At 40.5% G+C, this 24,800-nt stretch overlaps 1 protein-coding gene across 4 annotated transcripts in view; it reads right to left on the minus strand.

Annotated features, from left to right (window-relative positions):
* Positions 1–24,800, minus strand: part of LOC146635828 (uncharacterized) — a 93,017-nt gene that overhangs the window by 39,408 nt on the left and 28,809 nt on the right. For 2 of the 4 annotated variants that reach the window (XM_085349084.1, XM_085349083.1), the window contains exon 2: positions 166–2,578. The exons of 1 other annotated variant lie outside the window; for it this stretch is intronic. In XM_085349084.1, coding sequence (XP_085205210.1) covers positions 166–2,578 — 2,413 coding nt within the window. Of the gene's footprint in view, positions 1–165; positions 2,579–6,039; positions 6,116–24,800 lie in introns of those variants that run through there. One more of the 4 variants, XM_085349085.1, reaches the window with a different exon arrangement.

Genomic DNA, 24,800 nt, shown 5'->3' on the forward strand with positions numbered 1-24,800 from the left:
ACAAAACAAACAAATAAACTTTAAAGTAGCATACATGAAGTTTTTCCCAAACCAAAGTCCTATAATTCGATCCAAAATCAAATAAAAAACAAAACAAAAAACATTGCATGTCAAATAAATAAAAAACCGACAGAAAGCAAAAACATCGAACAATCTTCCACTTACCTTCATCAGAGTACATTCCTTGTTACATAGAGAGCAGGTATGAGGAAAGACCCTAGGTGAAGTGGCAGTGTAGTCTTGCATCTGGGCCAGCACTGGGATATTCCCTGTCACTTCTACCTTTGCTGGAAGCTGCTTGGTGGAAGCGGGCTGCGGTATATGAATGAAATTCACGAGGTTCTGCATTAGCGGCGAGAGACCCGGAGGAACGGGCATCGTGAGCCCTGGCATGAGGGACAGCTGTGGAACTGGCTTTGCAGCCGAAAAAACTTGAGACTGCAAAGCTTGTCCCATATGCACAGCTGGCTGATTCTGCATCTGCTGCAACCCAATTGGCAGGTTAGGTACCTGGGCCGTCTGCTGCTGCTGCTTCAGTTGCTGCTGTTGTATCTGCTGCTGCTGCTTTAATTGTTGTTGCGTCTGCTGCTGCTCCAGTTGCTGCTGTTGCGTCTGCTGCTGCTGCGTCTGCTTCAGTTGTTGCGTCTGCTGCTTCAGTTGTTGCGTCTGCTGCTGCATCTGCTGCTGCTCCGTCTGCTGCTGCTGCGTCTGCTGCTGCTTTGACTGTTGTTGCTTCAACTGTTGCTGCATCTGCTGCTTTGGTGGTGGTTGTTGCATTGTCTGTTTCACCTGTTGCTGTTGTACCTGCTTCTGCTGCATTTGCTGTTTGTTCATCTGCTCAGAAACATTTGATACTTGCCCGTGAGTCTTACTCTTTTCTTTGATGTGACTGTCGCTGCTGCTGCTGCCAATAAGTACAAGGCCAGGTCGACTTGGATGCACACTACGAACTATATTAGGAGTTAGTTGGCTTTTTGATGCTGACTGGCGATCTGGCTCTGGATTTTTCAACGGAAGGGTTTTAGTGACTTCTGCTTTAAGAGGTCTTAAGTCTGTGTCTGTCTTTGGCAGAGAGAAACCTTTGAAGATTTCTTGAGAAGGCTGGTTTGGTTGTGTTGGCAGTTGTTGAGCTGGACCACTACTTCGCATTGAGCCATGACTGGTAAAAGAGCTGCCTTGATCACGGGAAGAAACCAAGGTGCTGTTTTTCACCTCTGTCATACTTTTTTGCAGTGGTTCTCGACTGTGACCGCTACTATCATAGGAGCCCATCAGCAGCGTACCTCCACTTCCACCACTACTGGCTCCACTGCTGCTTCTTCCAATTTCATCCCCAAAGCTCCCAGTATATTTTCCAGTATGTCCATAATCAATCACTTTACTTGATTGGACAATAGGTGACAATTCATCCTGACGCATCCCTTCCCCTCTTGAAGTACTCAACCTTTCCCTTCCACTCATACTTGTGGTGGAATGAGGATCATAGTAGGATTTTGATGGATCTGCTGTTGCAGATCTCTTTGCCTTTTCCATGCGGATTTGTCGTAAGATAAAAGGCAGGTTGTCAGGAGTCATCTGATCTTCGGGATATGAGATCAGATGTTCCAGGTCCTCTTTTTCAAGTCCAAACTGCATAAGGATGTTCACAGCTGTTTCTGAAGTGTACTTGGGACGAGTAGACTCTGCAGAACCCACAGGTTTGTCTGGCACTGGGTAGTCATAATCACCTAAGCCTGGAATTGATTGCACATTGCGCTCTCTTTCATTCGAGGCATTAAACCTACTGTCGCCAGTGCTTTGATAGCTCAATGAAGCAGATGATGAACAGTATTTAGACGAATCATCCTCAGTTTCCCGTTTGTATCTTGGCAACCAGTCCATGGAGCTAGTGCTACTTGCAACATCAGGAGGTCTTTGAGAGTTTGAGGACAACATGTAGGAAGTCACATCTTTGCCTGAAGAATCATACTCATCTCTTTGAGTGCTGGTAAAACGACTGTTCTTTTTTACAGGCTGATTTCTCACCTCCTCTCTGGCTCTGCTTATATGCATGTCTATGGACCTCTTTATGTCCTCTTCCATTGAAGTCTTACTCCCTTCTGGCCTGTAGCTCATTATTCCCCCAGATTTTGCAGGAGTCGCAGATGAAACTCCAGAAGAGCTAAAGCTGGACCCAGGCCCAAGATGAGGAGATGTCTTATGAGAGTCTCTCTCTGCCTGCATACTGGACTGTCCATAGCGCCCCTGGGCTGAACTTTGATTCCCAGAGGCATAGGGGTTATATAAGGGATGGGACATGGTGTTAGCAACCTTCAGAAGGTTCAGTAGACTGATGGCTGCAGCTGTCGGGCAGGGGGGTGTTGTGGGTATAAATGGGGCGTGTGTGTTGGTTCGACCACCAACAGCAACAGCATTATTTATCTGTGTCAAAGTAAGGTGGGCGTTCAGCTGAGCCAGCCGCAAGCATGCAGCTTGCTGTCCGATCAGTAAAAAGCTCCCTGGGAGCCCACCCAGAAGGCGGCTCTGTTGGGGCCCTGGTGCAGGAGAAGGGGTGTAACGCTTCGATGGCAATGGAAAGCTGGGAAGTTCAAAATAAAGAAAACAAAGAAAAAAGGTTAATGAGTTGTACTGGGCCTCAGAATCTTGGAAAGATGAGGTCCATCATCCGGAAGGCCGCTTCTTAATTTGCAGACTCTGCTTTCCAAAGATTCCTTCATTCATACGGATTCATTCTGTCAGTATCATATCTTATCATGGAAACAAAAGCATCAAAAACAGAGACACACAGAAAACAAGGCATTTTAACAATAGAGACACAGGAGACAACAACAACAAAATAGAAAGGAGGTGTTAATCTTAGAAGAATAAGGTTAATAGATCTTCCAAAGCAGCTTATCTTATCCTCCTCTATCCTTTTCATGTCCCTGATCTGTGGATAGACATGGAACATACACGCTAGTCGTCCAACATCTAGATGTTTCTAACAAGACCCATGATTAGTGCCCAACAAGGTCGAACTAAAGTCAATCTGTAACACGAATTTTCTCCTGAAACATTATGTTATAAAATAAAGACTGAAACACCAATACGAGCATACACAATATTGAATTGCAACCCAAAAAACTGATACGTTTTCATCTCTTTGCCTGTTTTGCCAGAGGCTTCAGTTCCACAATTCACAATAAAGCGTATGCACACAACTTTGAAGGTTTGGTAGTTTTATTATGATGACCTCCAAGTCCAGTGGTGGTGTGCTGAGTAGGCAGCATTCAGAAAAGAGACGACGTATGGCTTGGAAAGTTGGTGAAGGAAGCTGGATCTGCCGTTGACTTTCTGGTAATGACAGCACACAGATGGACCTCAACTGGTGCTGCCATAAGTCATGAATGCATGCTCCTGCCCCCTAAACATGATCGCAATAAATCAAAAGAGCATGCTCAGCGGCAGGATTTTGGCATAGAGGAGCTCATGAAGATCTTCTGTTTCCTCAGGGGACAAGATTGGACTCCTTCGCTCATTTTGAATTGCAGGAGATAAGGAACTAAAGTTGAGTACCATTACTGATGCTCTGTTGTCCGCTTGTGCTTAATTTAACTGGTTACATTAGCCCTCTGCACTTTAAGTGACTTTAGTGTCACTGTAAAATCATTTTGAACTGTGGAATAATTCAATCAATCTGTACGCTGTCTGTACAGACATTGTACCTGATCATTATGCAAGTACTTTTGACAAACTAAGTTTTCACATATGCAACAGGTTATGTTCTGAAAAGTGCAGTAAAAGCGTCCCAACAATTCTTACATCAAACACAGCAACAGTGAGAGAAAGAATCGTTATTGCTTTTCATTCATGACAATTTTAGTAGTTGGGTCAAAAATCTTTGCAAACCTCCAAAGAAAACTAGTTGGTAAAAGTGCAGCTACGAACTACTGAACATTTGCGGTTTGCTCCGTTCGTGCTACGATGGCTCTCTAATTTTAGGGACAAATTGTTATCTAGTGCAAAACTCATCAATGATGACATCAATGATGACATCAATGGCAAAATCAGAGACAATGACAATATTTGGAGGCCAAAAGTGAACACAACAGATTTCCCTCCCTGTGACTGTTTTTTGTTTTTGTTGTATTGCTTGTGTTAGCTATGTTATGCTGAAAAGTAATTTAAGAGAAAGTGAATTGCACAGATACACACACCTACCAGATGTAAAGAAGAATAAAGTAATAGGAGAAAAGAAGGAAATAAATAAATGTTTTAAAAAATATAGATTTTTAAGTGATAATATAGAACAACACAACTAACCAACAGCTCAGCTGCAGACAACATGATTACATCTTTGACTACATTGCAGCAGTCTTTATACTGCCTTTAAGTAAGCACCTGCAGCAGTGGATAGGTGCTTTTTGCTCACTGCACATCAATGGTATGGGAGCAAGTTAATGACAGGCGATCTTTTCTATAGTTCCATCTTAATGTCTAATGCCAGGCCACTGATCACCAATTAGTGATGTTTCGGTCGCGAACGAAACAGCTCTTACGAGTGTAGGTAGTTCCACTCTCAGTAGCACAGGAACAGAGCAGGAGGGAGAGACAGAGAGCCAGGGACAACATCACATTAGAAAGGTATAGTAATCATCCACAACTATTTTCAGTTGCAGATGACAAAGGATTCAGAAAGTTTATTCATGCAGGCCCATATGACAGAGAATGTGCATCTTCTTTTTTTTTTCCATATTATAATTTATATTTAATTGTGTTGTGGTTTGCAGTGTTTTGTGTTGTTTCACTTTAAATTTGTAAAAGGAAAAAGCTGAAAATTTAAATAGTTAAAAGTTGAACTGTGAATAGTTGGTTTTTGTATTATATTATTTATTTATTACATTTTATGTGGAGTGAATAAATAAAAGTATATTTATGGTGGCTCCTACAGACAAAGCACGTACGAACTCCAAAACACGTACGAACTCCAAAACGTGTACAAACTCCAAAACACGTACAAACCCCGAAGCACATACCAATTCCAAAGCACGTACAAACTCCAAAAAGCACGTACAAACTCTGAAGCACGTACAAACTCCAAAACACGTAAAAAAGACAGCAGAATGCTAGGTGCAGTGTTGAGCTTTTGTTACCTAGTGGCTACACAAGCCAGGAAGTAACAATAACAGGAAGTAACAATTGTGTATAAATACACAGACAATACACATATGCTTTCAATTGTGTTATTTAAGTGATCTAGGTAGCTCTGTTTTGGAAGCTCAGTTAATGCTAGAAATGTGTTTTGGAGTTTGTACGTGCTTTGTCTCTAGGGGCCACCGTATATATTTATATATAAACATATAAATAAAACCATTTTTTTACATTAGTAATTCTTTTGTGCATAATTTTATATTATTGTTAATAATAAATTAATTAAAGCAACAAAACAACCTGAAAGAGCTGGTTGGGAGCCGAAAAAGCTGGATCTTTTTAGTGAGCCGAGCTGAATTTTTCTAGATAATATTCACAAAGGTAGGACGGTTTGCCACTTAATTTCGTGTGCGCAGAAACAGCGGGTAAGATGGTTTGTCAGGTAGGATGGATTCCCAGGACACCGGTTCTCCAAAAAGAGATGGAAATCCCACCACTGTAACCAATACCATCACGTCTGGGAAGCGTCTTAAGAGCGGGATTAACGTGCATCACTAAAAGAGAGAAAACTTTAATACAAGCCAGGTCTGTGGAGTGGGGGCTTATCATAAGTGAAGGACAAGTGGTTGTTTTTCTCATGTTGTCAGTATTTGTTGTAAATGCTGCCTTTTATGAATGCATTTAAAATGTGTTGTGGCCACTGAGTTAAATCCGGCAGATTGAGCAAAATCTGTGCAGCAGTGAGATATGAGACGAGACCATAAATCCACCACTAAAGCAACACTCCTCCAGGCCCGTTTACAAACTACCACCACAGGTCGACAAACAGCGGGTACAAGGAAAAGCTGATCGCTTACAGGGTTTTGTTTTTTGTTTGTTTTTTTAAAAACAACAACTCGGTGTACATACCGTGCTTTATATGTATGTAATCCCTTTGTTCTGATGTTCTCAAATATATCCTCTCGAAGAACTTCTTGCAACCTACAGCTTTGCTAAGGGAAAAGAAACGCTAGCCACGTGACCCAGCGCAAAGTGTTCCGTTTCGATGGGCTGCCTTCAAAATAAAAGTACGAACAGAAACGACAACTTTCAAGATACTGTAGTAATTCCACTAACGCATTCCGTGCATATTATTATTATTATTATTATTATTATTATTATTATTATTATTATTATTATTATTATTATCAGGGATAAGCACTTTCAATTTTTTATTTACGTTTTAGAAAAATACAACTGCAAGTTTTAAATATGTTATTGAGTGTGTTATTTTTATTGTTACAACCATATTATTAACCATGTATACTTCAGTTTCAGTGAGACAGATTTTGAAAAGTTTCGTTACATCTTTCTCTGTAATGGATTATGGTGACTGCAGGATAAGTGTACTATAGTTAATTTTTCACACGATGGCGCTCTTTCTATAGGAAAACAATTCCTATATTAATGTCCTTGATGATGATCAGTTATATCTTTTTTTTTTTACCACTATAACACAGCCTGAATTTTAATACACATGTTTATGTGAAATGTGTCTTACACCCCATCACCAATTCTGCACAGATTAATTTTACATTATAAAAATAATATTTATGTTGTGACTGTGAGGAAGCATGGGAAAAGGGGGAAATAAGGTATGATTGATGTTTCTCCCTGAAATAAGTACGGAGCCCTGTCACTACCCGATCTGAAGAGGGGGGCCAAAATGGCAGAATAAGCGGTTGTACAATCTGCAGGTCTGATTAGGAAACGTCATTTTGATGTCATGAAAAGTACTTTATCGACAAACAGTTACTCCAAAAGGAAGTAGAAGGCAAGCGAAACCCCCTGGAAGTTACTTTGAAAGACCCTTAGACGGACACAAAGATAAACATAGAGCGATAAAAATGGCTAACCCCAAGCTAGCAGGTAGCCTTTCCGATCACAATTACAACCTTGCTGCTATGAAAGAAGCATGTGAGGAGGAAGATATAGAAGAGATGGAACTTCAACAAGAAATCGCAAGACCCAATGTCAAACGTAAGGCCATGTTTCTATTCTGCAAAGAAATTAAGGAAAACATTCTGTTTTTACAAGAAACACATTCTAGTAAGGAAGAGGAAATGTTTTGGAAACATCAATGTGGAGAAAGTATTCTTTATTCACATGGCACTACTCACTCAGCAGGAGTGATGATTTTATTTAACAAATTTGCAGGGAAGGTTATTGATCATAAAAGCGATGGAATGGGACATTGGCATTCTATCATGGTGTTGGTAGAAGTCTGTGAACAGAAAATTATTCTTATCACCATGTATGGATACAATAACAGGTCTCTAAATAGAAACATGATGTTAAACTTAAGTAAATTAATTGCAAATTGGAGTAATACATATGGTTCTACCCAGGTAATAACTGGAGGCGATTTTAACCTGGAACCTAACTCATGGCTTGACAGGCAACCACAGAGAGGGAAACAACCAGAACATGCTAGCATTATTTGTGACTTTTGTACAGCAACTAATATGATGGATTATTGGAGGATGACAAACCCAAATACGAAGAAATACATGTGACTTGTTGGACTTGTTGGTTTAGTCCAACAAATAAGAACGTATGTTCAAGACTAGATTATTGGCTTGTCTCCCAAACAGTATCATCATATGTTACTAAATGTTAAAGCCAATCAACCCCACTTACTGATTATTGTCTGATAAGTCTCTCATTATATCTACGTAAACAACAAAGATATGAGAACTTATGAAAATTTAACAATAGTTTATTACAAAACGAAGATTTCTGTACACAAGTTTTAAAAAATTCATTTAGAAATTAACAATATGATGATGACTAATGTCAGTAAATGGGAATGGTTTAAATATAGTGTCAAACAACTAGCTATAGAAACGGGAAAGAAAGTGTCTGCCCTACCCATATGTAAACAGAAAAATCTAATCGAACAAATACATTTATTATGTGGTAAGCCTTGTATGACTGCAGAAGAGTCAGAATGCTTACAATCTTTACAAAATCAACTAGATGAGGTGTACATGATAGCCTTAGCATATGCAAATAGGATTAAGAGCATCTTAACCAAACTAACTGATGAGTGTCAATCAGTGTTTATTAAAGGAAGGCAGATTCATAATAACATAAGATTAATATTAGATATGATTGACTACCGATCCTTTATCAATTCAGAAAGTTTACTATTATTTATTGACTTTTTTAAAGCATTTGATTCAATAGACCATAATTTTCTATTTAGATCTTTAGAACTTTTTGGATTTGGAAACAAATTTTGCAACGTGATCAAACTGTTCTACAAGCAGATTTACAGTTATGTTTCGCTCAATCCAGGCATAACACCTAGGATAGACGTATTCCGTGGAATTCGACAGGGTTGCCCAATTTCTCCAAAATTATTTATTCTTTGGCCTACCTCATTGTGAACCATTCAGGCATCGAAGGAATAAATATTTTTGGTACTGAACTGAAAATAAGTCAGTTTGCAGATGACACAGTAATATTTTTAAAGGATAAATTAATACCCGAGAAAGCGTGGAATGTAATTTAAATTTTTTCTAAAGCTTCAGGCTTGTGTCTGAATCTAAAGAAGTGTGAACTTTTGCCACTTTATGATTGTTTGGAAAATAACACGAGGACAATTCCAGTGAAAAATGAAGTCAAATAACCTAAAAGACAAAATTGATGGTATGTCCAAAACACTAAATCATTGGTTAATGAGAGATATCACAATTTTTGGACGCAATATATTATCCAAATCAGAGGGTGTCTCAAAGATGGTTTATCCACCTTACTCATTATACATTACCTCAAAAAGTATTAAAAAGATTAACTCCATAATCTATCAATTCATTTGGCGCAATAAAACACATTACATTAAAAAAATCACAACTCTTCAAAGATTACACCAAAGGTGATATAAAGACAATTGATTTTCAATCAATGGTTGGAGTATTTAAAATTAACTGGATAAAAGCCTCCCTCTTGAAACCTGACTCCATATGGTTCCATATCCCTAAAAATATTTTCAAAAAGGTGGGAGGGTTGGATTTTCTCCTCAAATGTGATTTTGATATATTGAAGTTGCCTGTGAAACTGTCAGAATATCATAAGCAGGTCTTGTCTTATTGGAAAATGTTTTTTGCCCATAACTTCACGCCACATTGCTCCACCTTGTGGAATAACAGGACCATTACAATTAATAGGAAGTCATTGTTCATTAAAGAGTGGTATGAAAAAAACATAATCTTTATAACAGATTTACTTAATGAAAGGGGGCGGTTTCTCCCAGTGGGTGTTTTCAATGCAAAGTTTAACATTCAGTGTTCCCTTAGAGAATATAACAAGGTCTGTAAGGCGATCCCCTTACCTCTGTTAAGTTTGATACAAGGCTATTTATATTACTCTAAGGGACAAATTAGTTTACCTTCTTTACAGCTAAATCAGATTCCTTTAACTAATAAAAAGTGTAATAATAAAATCATAAACAATATATTTAAAAATGAATTATTTCACGATTTTAACAGTAACACAAAATTAAAAGGGAGTAACGTTAAAATAACATACACACTTTTTAAAATGGCCTATCCCCCCCAAAGTCAAAGAAATGCAATTTAAAATAATTAATGGATATTACCCAGCAGCTGAAATGCTTAAAAAAGGTTTGGGTTTGAGGTGGAGCCATGTGGATTTTGTTTGCAAAATGAAGAAAGTATTGATCATTTGTTTTTTTTCCTGCTCAGTAACGACTGACTTCGGCAGGATTTGGTAGACTGGTTGAGTGTAAGAATAGATGGGATGACCCCACTGACTCTAACACAGGTTTTATACAATAATGGCGAGGAACTTGCCATGCTCCACAATATGGTAATAATTATGGGCAAATACCACATTCATAAGTGTAAATGGCAAAACAAAAGACCTTCCCTAAGTGCATTGAAGATTGAATTAAAGTCTTTTTTGTCATCTTTAGAATTACTGAAGGATTCATGTAAAGATGCTGCTTTGATATGTGAAAATGGGACCCAGTATCTATCCTTTTAATGAATATGTTTCGTTTGGTGTACCAAATAAGCCGCATGTATGTTAAAGTGTGCACGGAAAGGATATTGTTAAATGTCATAAGAATGGCCTTCACGCATATTTATATTGTTTTTTTGTTTTTTTCTGTTAGTCTTCTCCTATTTCTTTTGTTTTCTTACTCAACATTTCAAGATGTTGTTGCACCAATGTTGTCTCCCAATGAGAGATTGTAAATGTGTGCAAAATGTAAATGAAAAAAAAAAAGTCACTACCCGATCCGTACCAGAAACCCGATCAGTACCCCGCATGCGCGAAAGATGTCTACTTCCGATCGAAGCGTTTTACGATTTTTACGGGTCAGAGTATCTGTTAAGATGTTAAGAATAACAAATATCTCTTAAAATGTTTCGAGTAATCAAACATTTCAATATAATGTAGACAAAAATGAAAAATAAAAAGATAGTTATGGATCAGGAGTGGAAGCGCATGTGCAAAGTCGGACCATACTGTCACTACCCGATCCGTAACCCGATCGTTACCCCGCATGCGCAAATCTTACGTCACTTCCTCTCTTTGCCAACATTGCGACATTCAATCGCGCATGTGCAGGGGTTTTCTTCTTCTTCTGTTCGTTTAATGGCAGTTTACGAGGATACTGCCACCTGCTGACCAAGCGAATGAACCCTATTGTAAACTGAATTAGCGTCATTACAAACATGTGTTAAATTTGATTTAGTGATAGTCGAGTGTGTTTATGCTTGTCTGCAGTGTTGAGGAGTAACGGAATACATGTACCGCCGGAATACATGTACCTGGGGCTAGCGATTTTTTCAGTCGGGCTACCAAAACCTATCTCAGCCCTGCCCGTCGGGCTATTGTAAGAAGGAAAAATATATGTCAATGCTTTTGCATTCTTTCAGAAATGTAGCTGGGTAATTATGTCATTGGCATCGGTGAGCCACTGTCAATATGTGACATATTGAAATCGCGTTTGAATTTGCGCTTGTTTTTTTGCTTTCACTTTGCAATCGTGCGAACTGCAGATAGAGAGCGACAGCACTGATCTGTGAGTGATGATAATTTGTGCACCAATTCCTCTGACATCGTCTTATTAATCGTTAGCTTACTATGCAAACATGACAAGTGAAATCTCCCGCAGCTTAAACATGTGAGAGGTTGATCGCGCAGAGAATCGCTGAGCTTATGTGAGTGCGTGTGTAAAAGCAGCAGGATTTATATTTGACTAAGATGACCTGGATGACTGAGAACCTTCACAGACAGATATATATTTTAGTTCTGCTGAGCCAAATAAGACAGGTCAGGGTGAAGAAGTGACAGCCAAAGAAAAGCTTACCACAAAACGGAAAAGTTATGACAAATCAGACTATAAGGCAAAAAGAAAGTGCAGCTTTATGGTTTCATGGACAAAATAATTTCTGTGGCTGCAATATGACGAGCTAAATAACCAGGGCTGCACATAAGTGGTCCGCAGGTGCGCATTCGCTGTCAAAATAAAAAACGCGCACAAGGGTTAGGGTTAAATTTAAAAACTCTACTTTTGAGTTAAAATATATATTTATAATTTTAATAAATGACAAATTAAAATTTTTTGTGTCGAAAAAATATCGAACCGTGAATTTTGTGTATTGTTGCACCCCTAATATATATATATATATATATATATATATATATATATATATTGGGGAGTAACGGAATACATGTACCGCCGTTACGTATTTAAAATACAAAATATGAGTAACTGTATTCCGTTACAGTTACCGTTTAAAAAGGTGGTATTTAGAATACAGTTACTTTGTTGAAATAAATGGATTACACTGCGGTACTTTCCTGTTTCATATTGTGGGGGGTCAGGACTGTTTGGGTTTTGTTTGACAGCTACGTTCTGTTGTTCCAGGTGGCAGCGTTACGGTTGCCATGGTTACAGGGTGACGCTCTCTCTCTGCGTGTTTCCTGGGTGAGAGAGCGCCTTTTTGTTGTTGTTGTTGTGCTAAGCTAATAGGCAGAATGCTACAGGTATAGCTCTAAAGAATGTGGCCTCATGGGCAGTGTAGTCCGTGCTGCTGGGAGAATGGACTGCCATACTCGTTATGTGTCTGTGAACGCGAGGAGGGAGAAAAAGGCGAGTGGAAAAGTACGAGCTGTCACTGAGCAGAAACGGGAGCTGGAAGCATGTAAATATAATAATAACCACTGCAGCCAAGAAGAGTGCCTGACGAGCCCAGCCCGTGTTTTCCTCCGAAACAACAAGTTCCGTTGGCCTTTCAACGCCTCTCTCTGTCTCTCGCAAGCAAAGTTGACCCAGACAACAAAGTAAAGCTATTTTTCGGCTACGAGCCCGACACGGACCCGACGTATTAGTCAGAGGTCCCTTTACTACGGGTTCGGAGCCGTGGACCTTCAGTAATAGTAATAAATCACAGCAATAGTACATTCATGCAGTTGTAAAAAGCATGATAATATATTAAGTAATCCAAAGTATTCAGAATACGTTACTGTCATTGAGTAACGTAGTGGAATACGTTACAGAATACATTTTGGGGCATGTATTCTGTATTCTGTAATGGAATACATTTTAAAAGTAACCTTCCCAACACTGCTTGTCTGTGTGGAGAGGATTGATTAGAATAGTGATGATGATGTCCGCTATCACTGTCAATTGTTAGTAAACACTTCATCTGGCTGATGAATCTTCACGTGACATATTACAAAGTCTGTATTATTAACTCTGTAATTAGGCGCCATTCTTCTTATTTTACGGCGCTGTTGTTCAATCGGGGAAAGCTCTCTGCTGAGGAGAAAAGCGTGAATTTGTTTGTATACAGATTATCCATTGTTTTAATGTCCCGGTAGTCGAAAAGGAGGCAGAGCTGTTAAGAAATGCTAGGAGCTAACTGGGCACTAACCGTATCATTCAAATATATTGAATGTCGCAATGTTGGCAAAGAGAGGAAGTGACGTAAGATTTGCGCATGCGGGGTACCAATCAGGTTTCCGGTATGGATCGGGTAGCGACAAGCCCCGCAAGTAGGGATGGGTAGCGGTATCCGGTGCCATAATGGCACATAAACGGCAGTAACCAGACTGAAAAGACCGAAAAGCAGCGCACATTTCGGTGCTTTATTTCGGTGCTTTTTTTTCCCTGAGATGTCACACTTTGAATTCTAGCCAATCATTTTACCTTTCCAAGGATAGTAGGTGGGCCCAGGTACGTACGTTCTTTTAGAGGAGAGCTACAGATTAAAAATGCCCAAGGCGAAGCGGTCAAAAGTCTGGCTGTACTCCACAGCAAAAGATGCAAACTCAGCAGCCTGCAACAAGTGCTTTAAGGTGATACTGTGCAAAGGAGGTAACACCTCGAATCTGATGAAACACATGGCAACGCATAGCGGGGGTTTTTTAAAGCCGAGAAATGCACCGTATTTGATAGCTTGCTGCAAGAGCTAACACCTAGCACATCTACTGCGGGTGGGTTGCCTGTTATTGACCCGGAGTTAGCAACATCCCCCCAAGAACCCGAAGATTAGAGTCCTGGCCCCTAGCCCTGCCAGTGTAGCAGAAATGATGACGGATGATGATGGCAGACACAGCCGTTCTTCTCTGGGTGAGTCGCTTAATGTTGTTCGTGTGTAACTTATGTTGAGTAGGCTAACCGCGTTATTACATTAATGCATGTAAGGTGAACTAGCAAACACCGTCGTAGTTACATGCGGCTGTCTTCTTGTTTGATGGCAGATACTACCTTCACCCTGGCCAAAAAGGCTAAAATTACCAAAGAAAAAGAGGGAAACAGCTGAACATGAGAGGTTTTTGGACAAAGTCTGTGTTTTTTCCATTGTTTAAGCACTGCTTCCAGCCAAGAGTGATACCATATATCCCCTATAGCCAGTGTTGGGGAGTAACGGAATACATGTACCGCCGTTACGTATTTAAAATACAAAATATGAGTAACTGTATTTCGTTATGTGGATCAGGGAAATTATTTTACTGCTATTGTTAAATAATCATCATCATTACCATTGCATTAATAATATAATCTGCAGCATTGATATTGCATTCAGAGGTTTAAACAGTGTGTGTGTCTTTCAGAAAGACTAAGTTGCAGGAGTTGACAGGAAGTTGCAGAGAGTTTGCAGAAGTGAAAGCAGAGTCTAAGTTATTCTGAGGAGCAGGTTAGACGAGGCTATTTGAATTACTAGGTTATTCAAATTGTCTGTTATACTTTTATATTCTTTTATTAAGCTTTTAGTAGAAGTTCTTGATTAAAACATTTATTCAACATAGTACATATAGTTTCAGTTAGGTTATTACACATAAGGATGAGCCTCTGGTCTGGTAAAAGGTCAGAAGTGCAACGGGTGAGATGAGAGAGCATGTAAGGTCAACACATACACACACACACATTAGTTAGACTCATTTATAGGTGAGAAGTTGGTCATGTTTGTCTCTGGAAAGAGGAACAGCGTCTGGCAGGATGTGGGGCTCGTGTTCCAGACGAGATAGAAGACAACGTTCTTTTAAACCGTGTTAAAAGTCATTGTGGTTTTGATTTGACGTATGTATATATTCTGTCTGTGACGTATGAAGGGGCGTCATTAATTCAAACCCTGATGCTATAAAAATCTGTGTATGCTTTGATTAAGTCGAAGATTAATTCCTGTCTGCGTACAGAGTGGTCTTCCCACGCGTGTATTCATTAAAATCAATTCTTTGACCAAGATCTTCTGGACCTGGTTGTTTGTACTCTCCTTCCTCAATTATGTGAACCTTAACAGTTACAGTTACCGTTTAAAAAGGTGGTATTTAGAATACAGTTACTTTGTTGAAATAAATGGATTACACTGCGGTACTTCCCTGTTTCATATTGTGGCGGGTCAGGCCTGTTTGGGTTTTGTTTGACAGCTATGTTCTGTTGTGTCAGGTGGCAGCGTTACGGTTGCCATGGTTACAGGGTGACGCTCTCTCTGCGTGTTTCCTGGGTGAGAGAGCGCCTTTTTGTTGTTGTTGTTGTGCTAAGCTAATAGGCAGAATGCTACCGGTATAGCTCTAAAGAATGTAGCATCATAGGCAGTGTGATCCGTGCTGCTGGGAGAATGGACTGCCATACATGTTATGGGTCTGTGAGCGCGAGGAGGGAGAAAAAGGAAAAGTACGAGCTGTCATCGAGCAAAAACGGGAGCTGGAAGCATGTAAATATAATAATAACCACTGCAGCCAAGAAGAGTGCCTGAGGAGCCCAGTTGTAAGTAGGGATGGGTACCGGTATCCGGTGCCGTGATGGCACCGGTTCTGACATATACAGTAGTAACCAGACCAAAAGCAGCGCACATTTCGGTGCTTTATTTCGGTGCTTTTTTTCCTGAGCTGTGATACACTTTAGATTCTAGCCAATCATTTTACGTTTCCGAGGATAGTAGGTGGGCCCAGGTACGTACGTTCTGTTAGAGCAGAGCTACAGATTAAAAATGTCCAAGGCGAAGCGGTCAAAAGTCTGGCTGTACTTCACAGCAAAATATGCAAACTCAGCAGCCTGCAACAAGTGCTTTAAGCTGAAACTGTGATACTGTCAAAGGAGGTAACTCCTCAAATCTGATGAAACACCTGGCGACGCATAGCGTTTTTTTTAAAAGCCGAGAAATGCGCCGTATTTGATAGCTTGCTGTGAGACCTCACACCGAGCACATCTACTGCGGGTGGGTTGCCTGTTATCGGACCCGGAGTTAGCAACATCCCCCAAAAACAGGAAGAGGAGAGTCCTGGCCTCTAGCCCTGCCAGTGTAGCAGAAATGATGACGGATGATGATGGCAGCAGCAGCCGTTCTTCTCTGCGTGAGTAGCTTAATGTTGTTCGTGTGTAATTTACGTTGAGCAGGCCACATTATTACATTAATGCATGTAAGGTGAACTAGCAAACATCATCATAGCTACATGCGGCTGTCTTCTTGTTTGATGGCAGATACTCCCTTCACCCTGGCCAAAAAAGCTAAAATGACCAAAGAAAAAGTGGGAAACAGTTAAACATGAGAGGTTTTTGGACAAAGTTTGTGTTTTTTCAAATTCAAATTCAAATTTTATTTGTCACACACACACAACCATACACAGTATGACATGGGGGTGAAATGCTTTTAGCTGTACAATGCCCGACCATTAAATGACAGAAGAAAGTTTTACAATATTTACAATTTACAGTTTACTACAAAAATTTACAAATTAACTTAGGAATTTACAGTAAAGAATGTGCAAATAGCAGAAGAGATTATAAAGATAAGGATTATAAATTATAGGGATTATAGGAAATGTGTGGTGACGTGTGTGAGAGTCCAGTCTTATAGTGACGTGTGTGGGAGAGTCCAGTCCTACACCTGGTTCAGGCCCCGAATAGCCTGGGGGAAGAAGCTCCTCCTCATTCTCTCTGTTTTGGCCTTAAGGGAGCAGAAGCGCTTCCCAGACCTCAACAGTGAGAAGAGTCCATTGTTGGGATGGGAGAGGTCCATCATAATCTTCCTAGCTTTGGACTTGCACCGCTTGGTGTAGATGGACAGCAGGTCAGGGAGCTCTGATTGAATGATGCGTTCTGCCGAGCGCACCACCCTTTGCAGATCTCGTCTGTCCTGCTTGGTGCTGTTCCCAAACCAGGTGCAGATGTTTGCCGTCAGGACGCTCTCGATGGTGCAGGAGTAGAAGTTCTTGAGCACCTTCAGTGGCAGATGGAAGTCTCTAAGTCTTCTGAGGAAGAAGAGACGCTGACGGGCTTTCTTAACCAGGGTGTTGATGTGACAGGACCATGACAGGTCCTGAGTGATGTGGACACCCAGGTATCGGAAACTGTCCACTCTCTCCACTGGCGTGCCACTGATGATGAGGGGTTTGTAATTCCTCGCCTGCTTTGTAGTGAAGTCCACGATCAGCTCCTTAGTCTTGCTGATGTTTAGGAGGAGGTTATTCTCCTGGCACCAGGTCTCCAGGTTCCTAATCTCCTCCAGGTAGGCCGTCTCGATGTTGTCGGAGATAAGGCCCACAACAACAGTGTCGTCAGCAAACTTGACAATGGAGGTGGTGTCGGATGTGGCTACACAGTCATAAGTGTACAGTGAGTACAGCAGGGGGTTTAAAACACAGCCCTGAGGCACTCCAGTGCTGAGTGAGATGGAGGGGGAGACTTGTTTTCCCACCCTCACTGATTGGGGTCTGTCTGTGAGGAAGTTGAGGATCCACTGACACAGTGATGAGCTGAGTCCTAGATCCGTCAACTTGGTGAAAAGCTTAGAGGGAATTATTGTGTTGAATGCTGAACTGTAGTCCACGAACAGCATCCTAACATAATTCCCTCTGCCAGTGCCCAGGTGACTCAGGGATGTGTGGAGCAGGTGAGATATGGCATCGTCTGTGGAACGATTAGTCCGGTAAGCAAACTGAAGTGAGTCGATGGTGGCAGGAAGTGAAGAAGTGATGTGATCTCTCATCAGTCTTTCAAAACACTTCATTTTCCATTGTTTAAGCACTGCTTCCAGCCAAGAGTGATACCATATATGCCGCATAGCTGCAGAAAAGGCTAACATTGTTATCTTTTTACAAAAAAACAGTTGAACATGAGAGGTTTTTGGACCAATTTTGTGTTCTCCATTCTTTAAGCACCGGTTTAAGCACCGGCACCATTTCAAAAGTACCGGTTTGGCACCGGTATCGGATAAAACCTAAACGATACCCATCCCTAGTTGTAAGTAAGCTATTAAGACTCGACTGTACACTGTGTTCGTGTTTTCCTCCAAAACAATAAGTTCCGTTGGAGCAGCCTTTCAACGCCTCTCTCTGTCTCTTGCAAGAAAAGTTGACCCAGACAACAAAGTAAAGCTAGTTTTCAGCTACGAGCCCGACACGAACCCGACGTATTAGCCAGAGGTCCCTTTACTACGGTTCGGAGCCGCGGACCTTCAGTAACAGTAATAAATCACAGCAATAGTACATTCATGTAGTTGTAAACAGCATGATAATATATTAAGTAATCCAAAGTATTCGGTTACGTTACTCTCATTGAGTAACGTAACGGAATACGTTACAGAATACATTTTGGGGCATGTATTCTGTATTCTGTAATGGAATAGATTTTAAAAGTAACCTTCCCAACACTGCCTATAGCTGCAGAAAAGGCTAACGTTGTTATCTTTTTACAAAAAAACAGCTAAACATGAGAGGTTTTTGGACAAAGAGTGTGTTCTCCATTCTTTAAGCACCGGTTCGAGCACCGTTTAAGCACCGGCACCGTTTCAAAAGTACTGGTTTGGTACTGGTATCGGATAAAACCTAAACGATACCCATCCCTACCCGCAAGGGACATGGGAGAAAAAAAATTAAGATGGGCTTTTGCGACATCTCGCAAAAGTTTTGCGCGTTTTGCGACATCTCGCGAAAGTTTTAGCCGCATTCTTCAGAGGCTGCCAGCTCGAAGCCGACCGGGAGGTAGAGGCACGATGTGCCAGGAGAGCACCGTTCCACCCGGCTGTAGTAGGTCTCGACCTCCCGTTAGCTTCGAGATGGTGGGTGTCAGACATCTACGGAAACGTCGGAGCACTTTTGCAAATATGTGATGTCTTGTAAACCGAGCAGATATTTGACGTTTACACAGCTGCATGTACGCCTCAAAATATCTTAAAAGTTTATTTTGTGACCCAGAAAGAGTAATATTACAAATAAGTACCTGCCGCCGCTGTTGGAATTCAACTTTTGTGAGATCCCGAGTTTGTTTTGCGAGATCCCGAGTTAGTTTTGTGAGATGTCGGAAAAGTTCATCATAATTTTTTTTTCTCCCATGTCCCTTGCGGGGCTCCGTAAATATGCATTCTGCCAAATAATTATTATACTAAGTCATAAGTAATAATATCATAAGTGCCCTCTTTGTTACTAAAATTAGGGGTGTGTTTTGATTATCGATTTATCGATTAAAATCGATTCTGGCTTGGATAACGTGATATCGATTCATTAAAATCCTGAATCGATTTTTTAATATAAATTTATTTTGCCGGAAACGCCAGAATCTCAGTTTAAACCTCACAAAATTTCAACAACCACCAGACAGCTAAAACAGTAAAAATGTTAAATGGTAAATGGCCTGCATTTGTATAGCGCTTTTCTAGTCCCTAAGGACCCCAAAGCGCTTCACACTACATTCAGTCATTCACCCATTCACACACACATTCACACACTGGTGAAGGCAGCTACATTGTAGCCACAGCTGCCCTGGGGCGCACTGACAGTAAATGAGAGCAAGTACACAAAGACGTAAACACAAAGTGCGGATCCGCCGACGGATCAGAATCAGTGAGATGTCTCACCCAATGGCACGCACACGGTCGGGGCTGAAAGCCGACAGCTTGCTGATTCTGATGTTTCGGCGGGTCCGAGCTTTGTGTTTACGTCCTTTTTGCGCTGATTCTAAAGCTGTTAGTTTTATCTCTCTCCAAACGATATTGACTGAACCAGCAGCAAAAGAAGATCCAAACTACGCTTCACATAAACATCGTCATGGATTCCCTCTGACTATTGCTGTTTTGCTTCCACCACGATAAAATCACACTTCATTCACAGCTCTCTCTCTCTCTCTCTTGCTCTCTCCGTATACTCCAAGAACAGTTTCAGTCTAAAAATCTGTTTTCTGCATTATTCGCTTGCTTGTTACGCACAAGTCTACCGTTGTTTACAGCGCTGTCGGACGCTGTTTTTTTCCTTTTACTTGCTTCCGAAAAGAAAGCCTAATTTCTGCTGTTCAATAGGCTTCTGAACAAATGTAAACTTTTTAAAAGTATGCAAAATGCAAAACACTGTGTCTCTAGTAAAACCGCTGTAACTTCAGAGGTAATGTTCATATGTTCATCAGTGTTGGGACTAACGCGTTATTAAGTAACACGTTACAGTAACTACGTTATTATTGTGGTAACAAGCACGGTAACTAGTTATTATGCCAAAACCAGGAACGCATTACTCGTTACTGGGATTTAGATAGGCTCATTATTCGTTACTTCGTGTGGTGGCTATCGCGGAGCTTCCACAGATTCAATAACATTAGCAAGTGGTGGAAGCCAGCAGGTGGATGAAGGAAAAGGGAGGCAAGAGGAGAGACCCGAAGCGGCCGCTGGTCCGAGAGTGTCAGGTGAACTGAACTTCAGGTAAGAAGTTATAACCTGCAGTCTCTCTGGGTCAGATATGAACCAAGTTTAGGTGGAGTTTATTTTCGTTATGCTGACTTTTTCGTACTGCGTGCTAGCTAGCATGACGGAGTTTCTATACAGCTGGGTGGGTGCTATGTTACTGATGTTGAACTTTATTTTGTTCATAAGGTTAATTATTAGAGTTGTCAACCGTCCTGTAAAAAACAGAATCGTCTCGTATTCAGAGAAAATATTACGCGTTTCGTATTGAGGTGAAACGGAACACAGTTTGTCCCGGACTTCAAATACAATGAAAAAGACACAAAGCTGGAGTTACTCTGTGTCTTTGCTGCACAGCTGCCTCTTCTTCTCTCATACTCAGGATGTTTTACCAGTCGGTGGTTGCTGGAGTACTTTTCTATGCTGTTGTGTGCTGGGGGAGCAGCACAGCAAAGAAGGACTCATCCAGGCTGGAGAAACTGATCAGGAGGGCTAGCTCTGTGGTCGGCATGAAGCTGGACACTCTGGTGACAGTGGCAGAGAAAAGGACATTAAAGAAACTGATGGACATTATGGACAATGCCAGGCATCCTCTGCACACGGCCATAAACAATCAGAAGAGTCTGTTCAGTGACAGGTTGCTTCTCCCAAAGACAAGAACTAACAGACTTAAAAACTCCTTTGTCCCACACGCCATCAGACTGTTTAACTCCTCTCTGGAGGGGAGAGGGAGGGGAAACAGGAGGACAAAGGAGGGGGGAACAACTAAGCTGTAGTGCCTCTTCACCTCACTGTGCAATACCTTTTGTGCAATACTTTTGTAAATAGTCAACAGTGCAATAGACCTCAATACTTGAAATGTGCAATTCACTTGTATTTTTATTTTTTATTCCTATTTATTCTATTTATCCCCTTCGTATATTTTATTTATATTGTCTCTGTATTTATATATATGTGTGTGTGTGTGTGTGTGTGTGTGTGTGTGTGTGTGTGTGTGTGTGTGTGTGTGTGTGTGTGTGTGTATATATATATATAATATTCTGTAACTCTGTAACTTCTGTCGGTGCTGTGCTTTTTTGGAAATCGAATTTCCCAGAGGAACCCACCCGAGGGATTAATAAAGTTCTATCTTATCTTATCTTATCTTATCTTACTCTCCCCCTCCCTCTCCTGTTTCTACTTCAATCATGAAACTGATCAATGATCAGCTGATCGACTTTTCTCTCTTGTTTGTTTATCGCCCACTTTGCGCCAGAAAGAGGAAACCAGCAGATGTCGCGGTAAACAACAGCAGCACGTTTAAGCTTGATCAGCTGTTGTTAGAATTTATTTAATATTAATTTCTAGTATCAGCTGATGTTTGCTGGAGCCACAGCTGTAAACCTGCTGGTCATGATATGGTTTGGTTATCTGGTGAGAGGGAAACATGAAGATGAAACCAGGAGATGTCCTTACTGGATCATCAGAGCTGTGATGGAGAAACAGGTTTACCTTTTAGGTGACATGAATGAGTTGAAGAGAAGTTATGAACTGTTTCTGAGAGACAAATAACACCAGGATCGTTTTCTAAGTAGCTGACAGCTGGTAACTGTGCAGGTGCGGATCTAGCTAAGTGTTGCCAGGGGGGCATGTAGGGCATTAACGGGGAAAGGGGGGCACAAAGAAATACTTTTCTTTCTTATTCTCATTTAAAATGTCTAGCTTTTAAAAAATAATTATCTGAATCTTACAACAAACGATTGATAGATTGATGCATATATACCATCAGAACAGTGTACATCACTGTCACAACAGTGTTTATTTTCATTCAAAGGCTTTATGATTTTTCCTATAATGGTGGGCCGGTCTCTAGTCAAAATGCCCGGGACGATTTTCTGTCCCAGTCCAGCCCTGTATGCAGCTCATCTGCAGTCTGGTGTTGCCTACATCTTCCTATTCAGAAGGCAGAATTTCTGAGTTCTGAGTACAATCGAAAGCACCACGACTGCAGTTTTTGTGTTGGATGTAAAAAGCAGTCTAGAATCATGCGGCGGTCAACGACGGTCCAGGTGTGGGATTTCTCTCGTGGAAATGTGCACATTATTTTTTCCTTTCTATTGGTAGGTGGCACAGTGCACTGTGGCAAGTAAGCAAGCTAGAAGACTGGCAATCTTGCTGGGTATCCAGTTACGGAAGCAACACATTAACAAGAGAATTCTGAGTAAAACCAAAGTTACTTTCCCTAGTAACTAGTTACTCTGAAAGTAACGAGTAACTTGAAGTAACTGAGTTACTTTTGATAGAAGTAACTAGTAATGTAACTAAGTTACTAATTTAAAGTAACTTACCCAACACTGATGTTCATTAATGGTTTTCTTTCGTTTTTGATGTACTGCAGAATATTTTTATAAAATCCCAGGCCAGGAAAATCACCTTCATGTTTTTTCTGTTTTATCTTCAGCTACTTTGACACAAAGGCACCTGCTATGATGCTTACACCTTTGATAAAGTCTTGCGAGTGTCAGCTTCCTTTTTATAGATACAAAAATATGTAAATGTACTGATCTGAATTATAATATTTCTGACTGTCTGAGGCAAAATTTCCCAGATTCAAATCGAATTGAATCGAATCGTGGATCGAATAGATTCAGGACCTTGTGAATCGGAATAGAATAGATTCTAGAAATCAGTGACGATACCCAGCCCTACCTAAAATATATTGAACCTTTATCTCTCAAGAAGGATTTCAGTATTAATATGTAATACAGTTCATAGCTTAACTCTCCTCTAATCTTTTTGTTTTGTTTTGTTTTGTTTTGCTTTGTTTTGTTTTGTTTTGTTTCACTGCTTATGTACTTACATTTTTGTTTACTTACATATTCATTTACTGTTTTGGGTTGTTTTTTTTTGTATGCATAAAGTTAACTGTTGTGTAATGTTTTGTTGACTCGATATGATGAAAGGGGATATCTGACCTGTACAGTTATGTCAGGCACAGAAATCTTTTGTTTGTGACCAGCAGCCACTCAGAAGAAAGGTCAAAAGGATTTAACAAGGATTGTTTCAGACATTAGATGATCTAAGAGACTTCCCCATGGACTGATAAAACTTTGTTAAGTATTATTTTGAACTGTTAATCACGCAAAGATACTCTGGAATAAAAACATGAAACCTAAAACAGAGTTATTCACACGTCATTGTTTTCATAAAAATATAATTTATAGCCATTTTAAAGGTCATCGAATTTGATTATAACTTGGTGGAAACCCAGTTACTCTATCTGTAGAACAGCATCCACTTTGTTTTTCTTGAGAAATACCTGTACACATCCAATGCTAAACTGTGCTCTGTGGCGGTATATTAGGGGACAGTAATAATATTTTTAGTTCAGTTATGTCCTCCAGGCAGTGGCAACCATCAGTTTGCACCTGAATGTGTATCAGATAATATTACATAAGCCCTAAAAAAGAAGGTGACAAACTCTCTTTCTGCAAATAAATACATGAACGCTGAGCTTCAGAGCTGGACGCCCTCCAACGTGTGACTGGATTTAGCAAAACATAACAAGACTTTCTCTGTCCAGTGTGTGAGCTAGCTTGGAGGGTTTGATAATGCTTTGCAAATCAACAGTTTATCAAAAGGTGATGATGAATATTTTCATTAAAGGATCATTCTCTGGTGGGTATTGCAACAAATTACAAATATATCCCCTTTATCCCCTCCCCCGGACCACAGGGCTTAACACCTGAACGTGACACAACAGCTGATGGGCAGCACTCTGGCTCTGTGTGTGTGTCTATGGGGGGAAATCCAGCCAAAACTATGTTGGTTTTATTTTAAGCTGTCATCGCTACCTTGACTGAGGTCCATGGGGGTGACCTCACCATGGAGAACACACAGGAACGTGTGGAGACATATGGACGGACGGACACGTGTGTTTTGTGTGTATAGCACAAACATTCATGCAACACAAACTTCTTCAGAACGTTTCATCTTTATTTATTTCAGATCTACCTTGTACAGTGGTCCCTCGTTATCCGGTCTTTAAGTCTGACATAATTAGCTGCGTCTGGGCCCAAACTCTGCTGCAGGTCCATAAGTCAAACAATTACTGTGGGATTACTGAGAGTTGAAAAACTGTCTAAATTCTTTCATCTGTGATAAAATGATCAGTGTGACTGCTCTACCAGGTGTAACAATTAAGTTTAACATCCAGGCATCCATGAAAATGGAATTTATGACATTTAACGGAGTTAGAAGTTAGCGTGAAGTTAGCTTTCTTTGGCTTTTAATACAATACAGCCCCATATTTTTGAATTTTTGAACAGTTTGAAATCAAGAAAAACCTGGTGGGCTGGATTTTAGATTTTTTAACTGACAGGTCACAAAGAATGAGAATAAATGTCTGACCCAGTGTTCTCCTCCACAGGTTCTCCTCAAGGGTGTGTCTTATTGCCCTTATTATTCATTCTCTATACAAGCATGTGTCAGAGCAGATATGAA

This window comes from Diplotaxodon limnothrissa, linkage group LG3, assembly GCF_057381915.1.
Source record: "Diplotaxodon limnothrissa isolate DT_005_m linkage group LG3, D_limnothrissa_male_GT1.1, whole genome shotgun sequence".
NCBI classification, from domain to species: Eukaryota; Metazoa; Chordata; class Actinopteri; order Cichliformes; family Cichlidae; genus Diplotaxodon; species Diplotaxodon limnothrissa.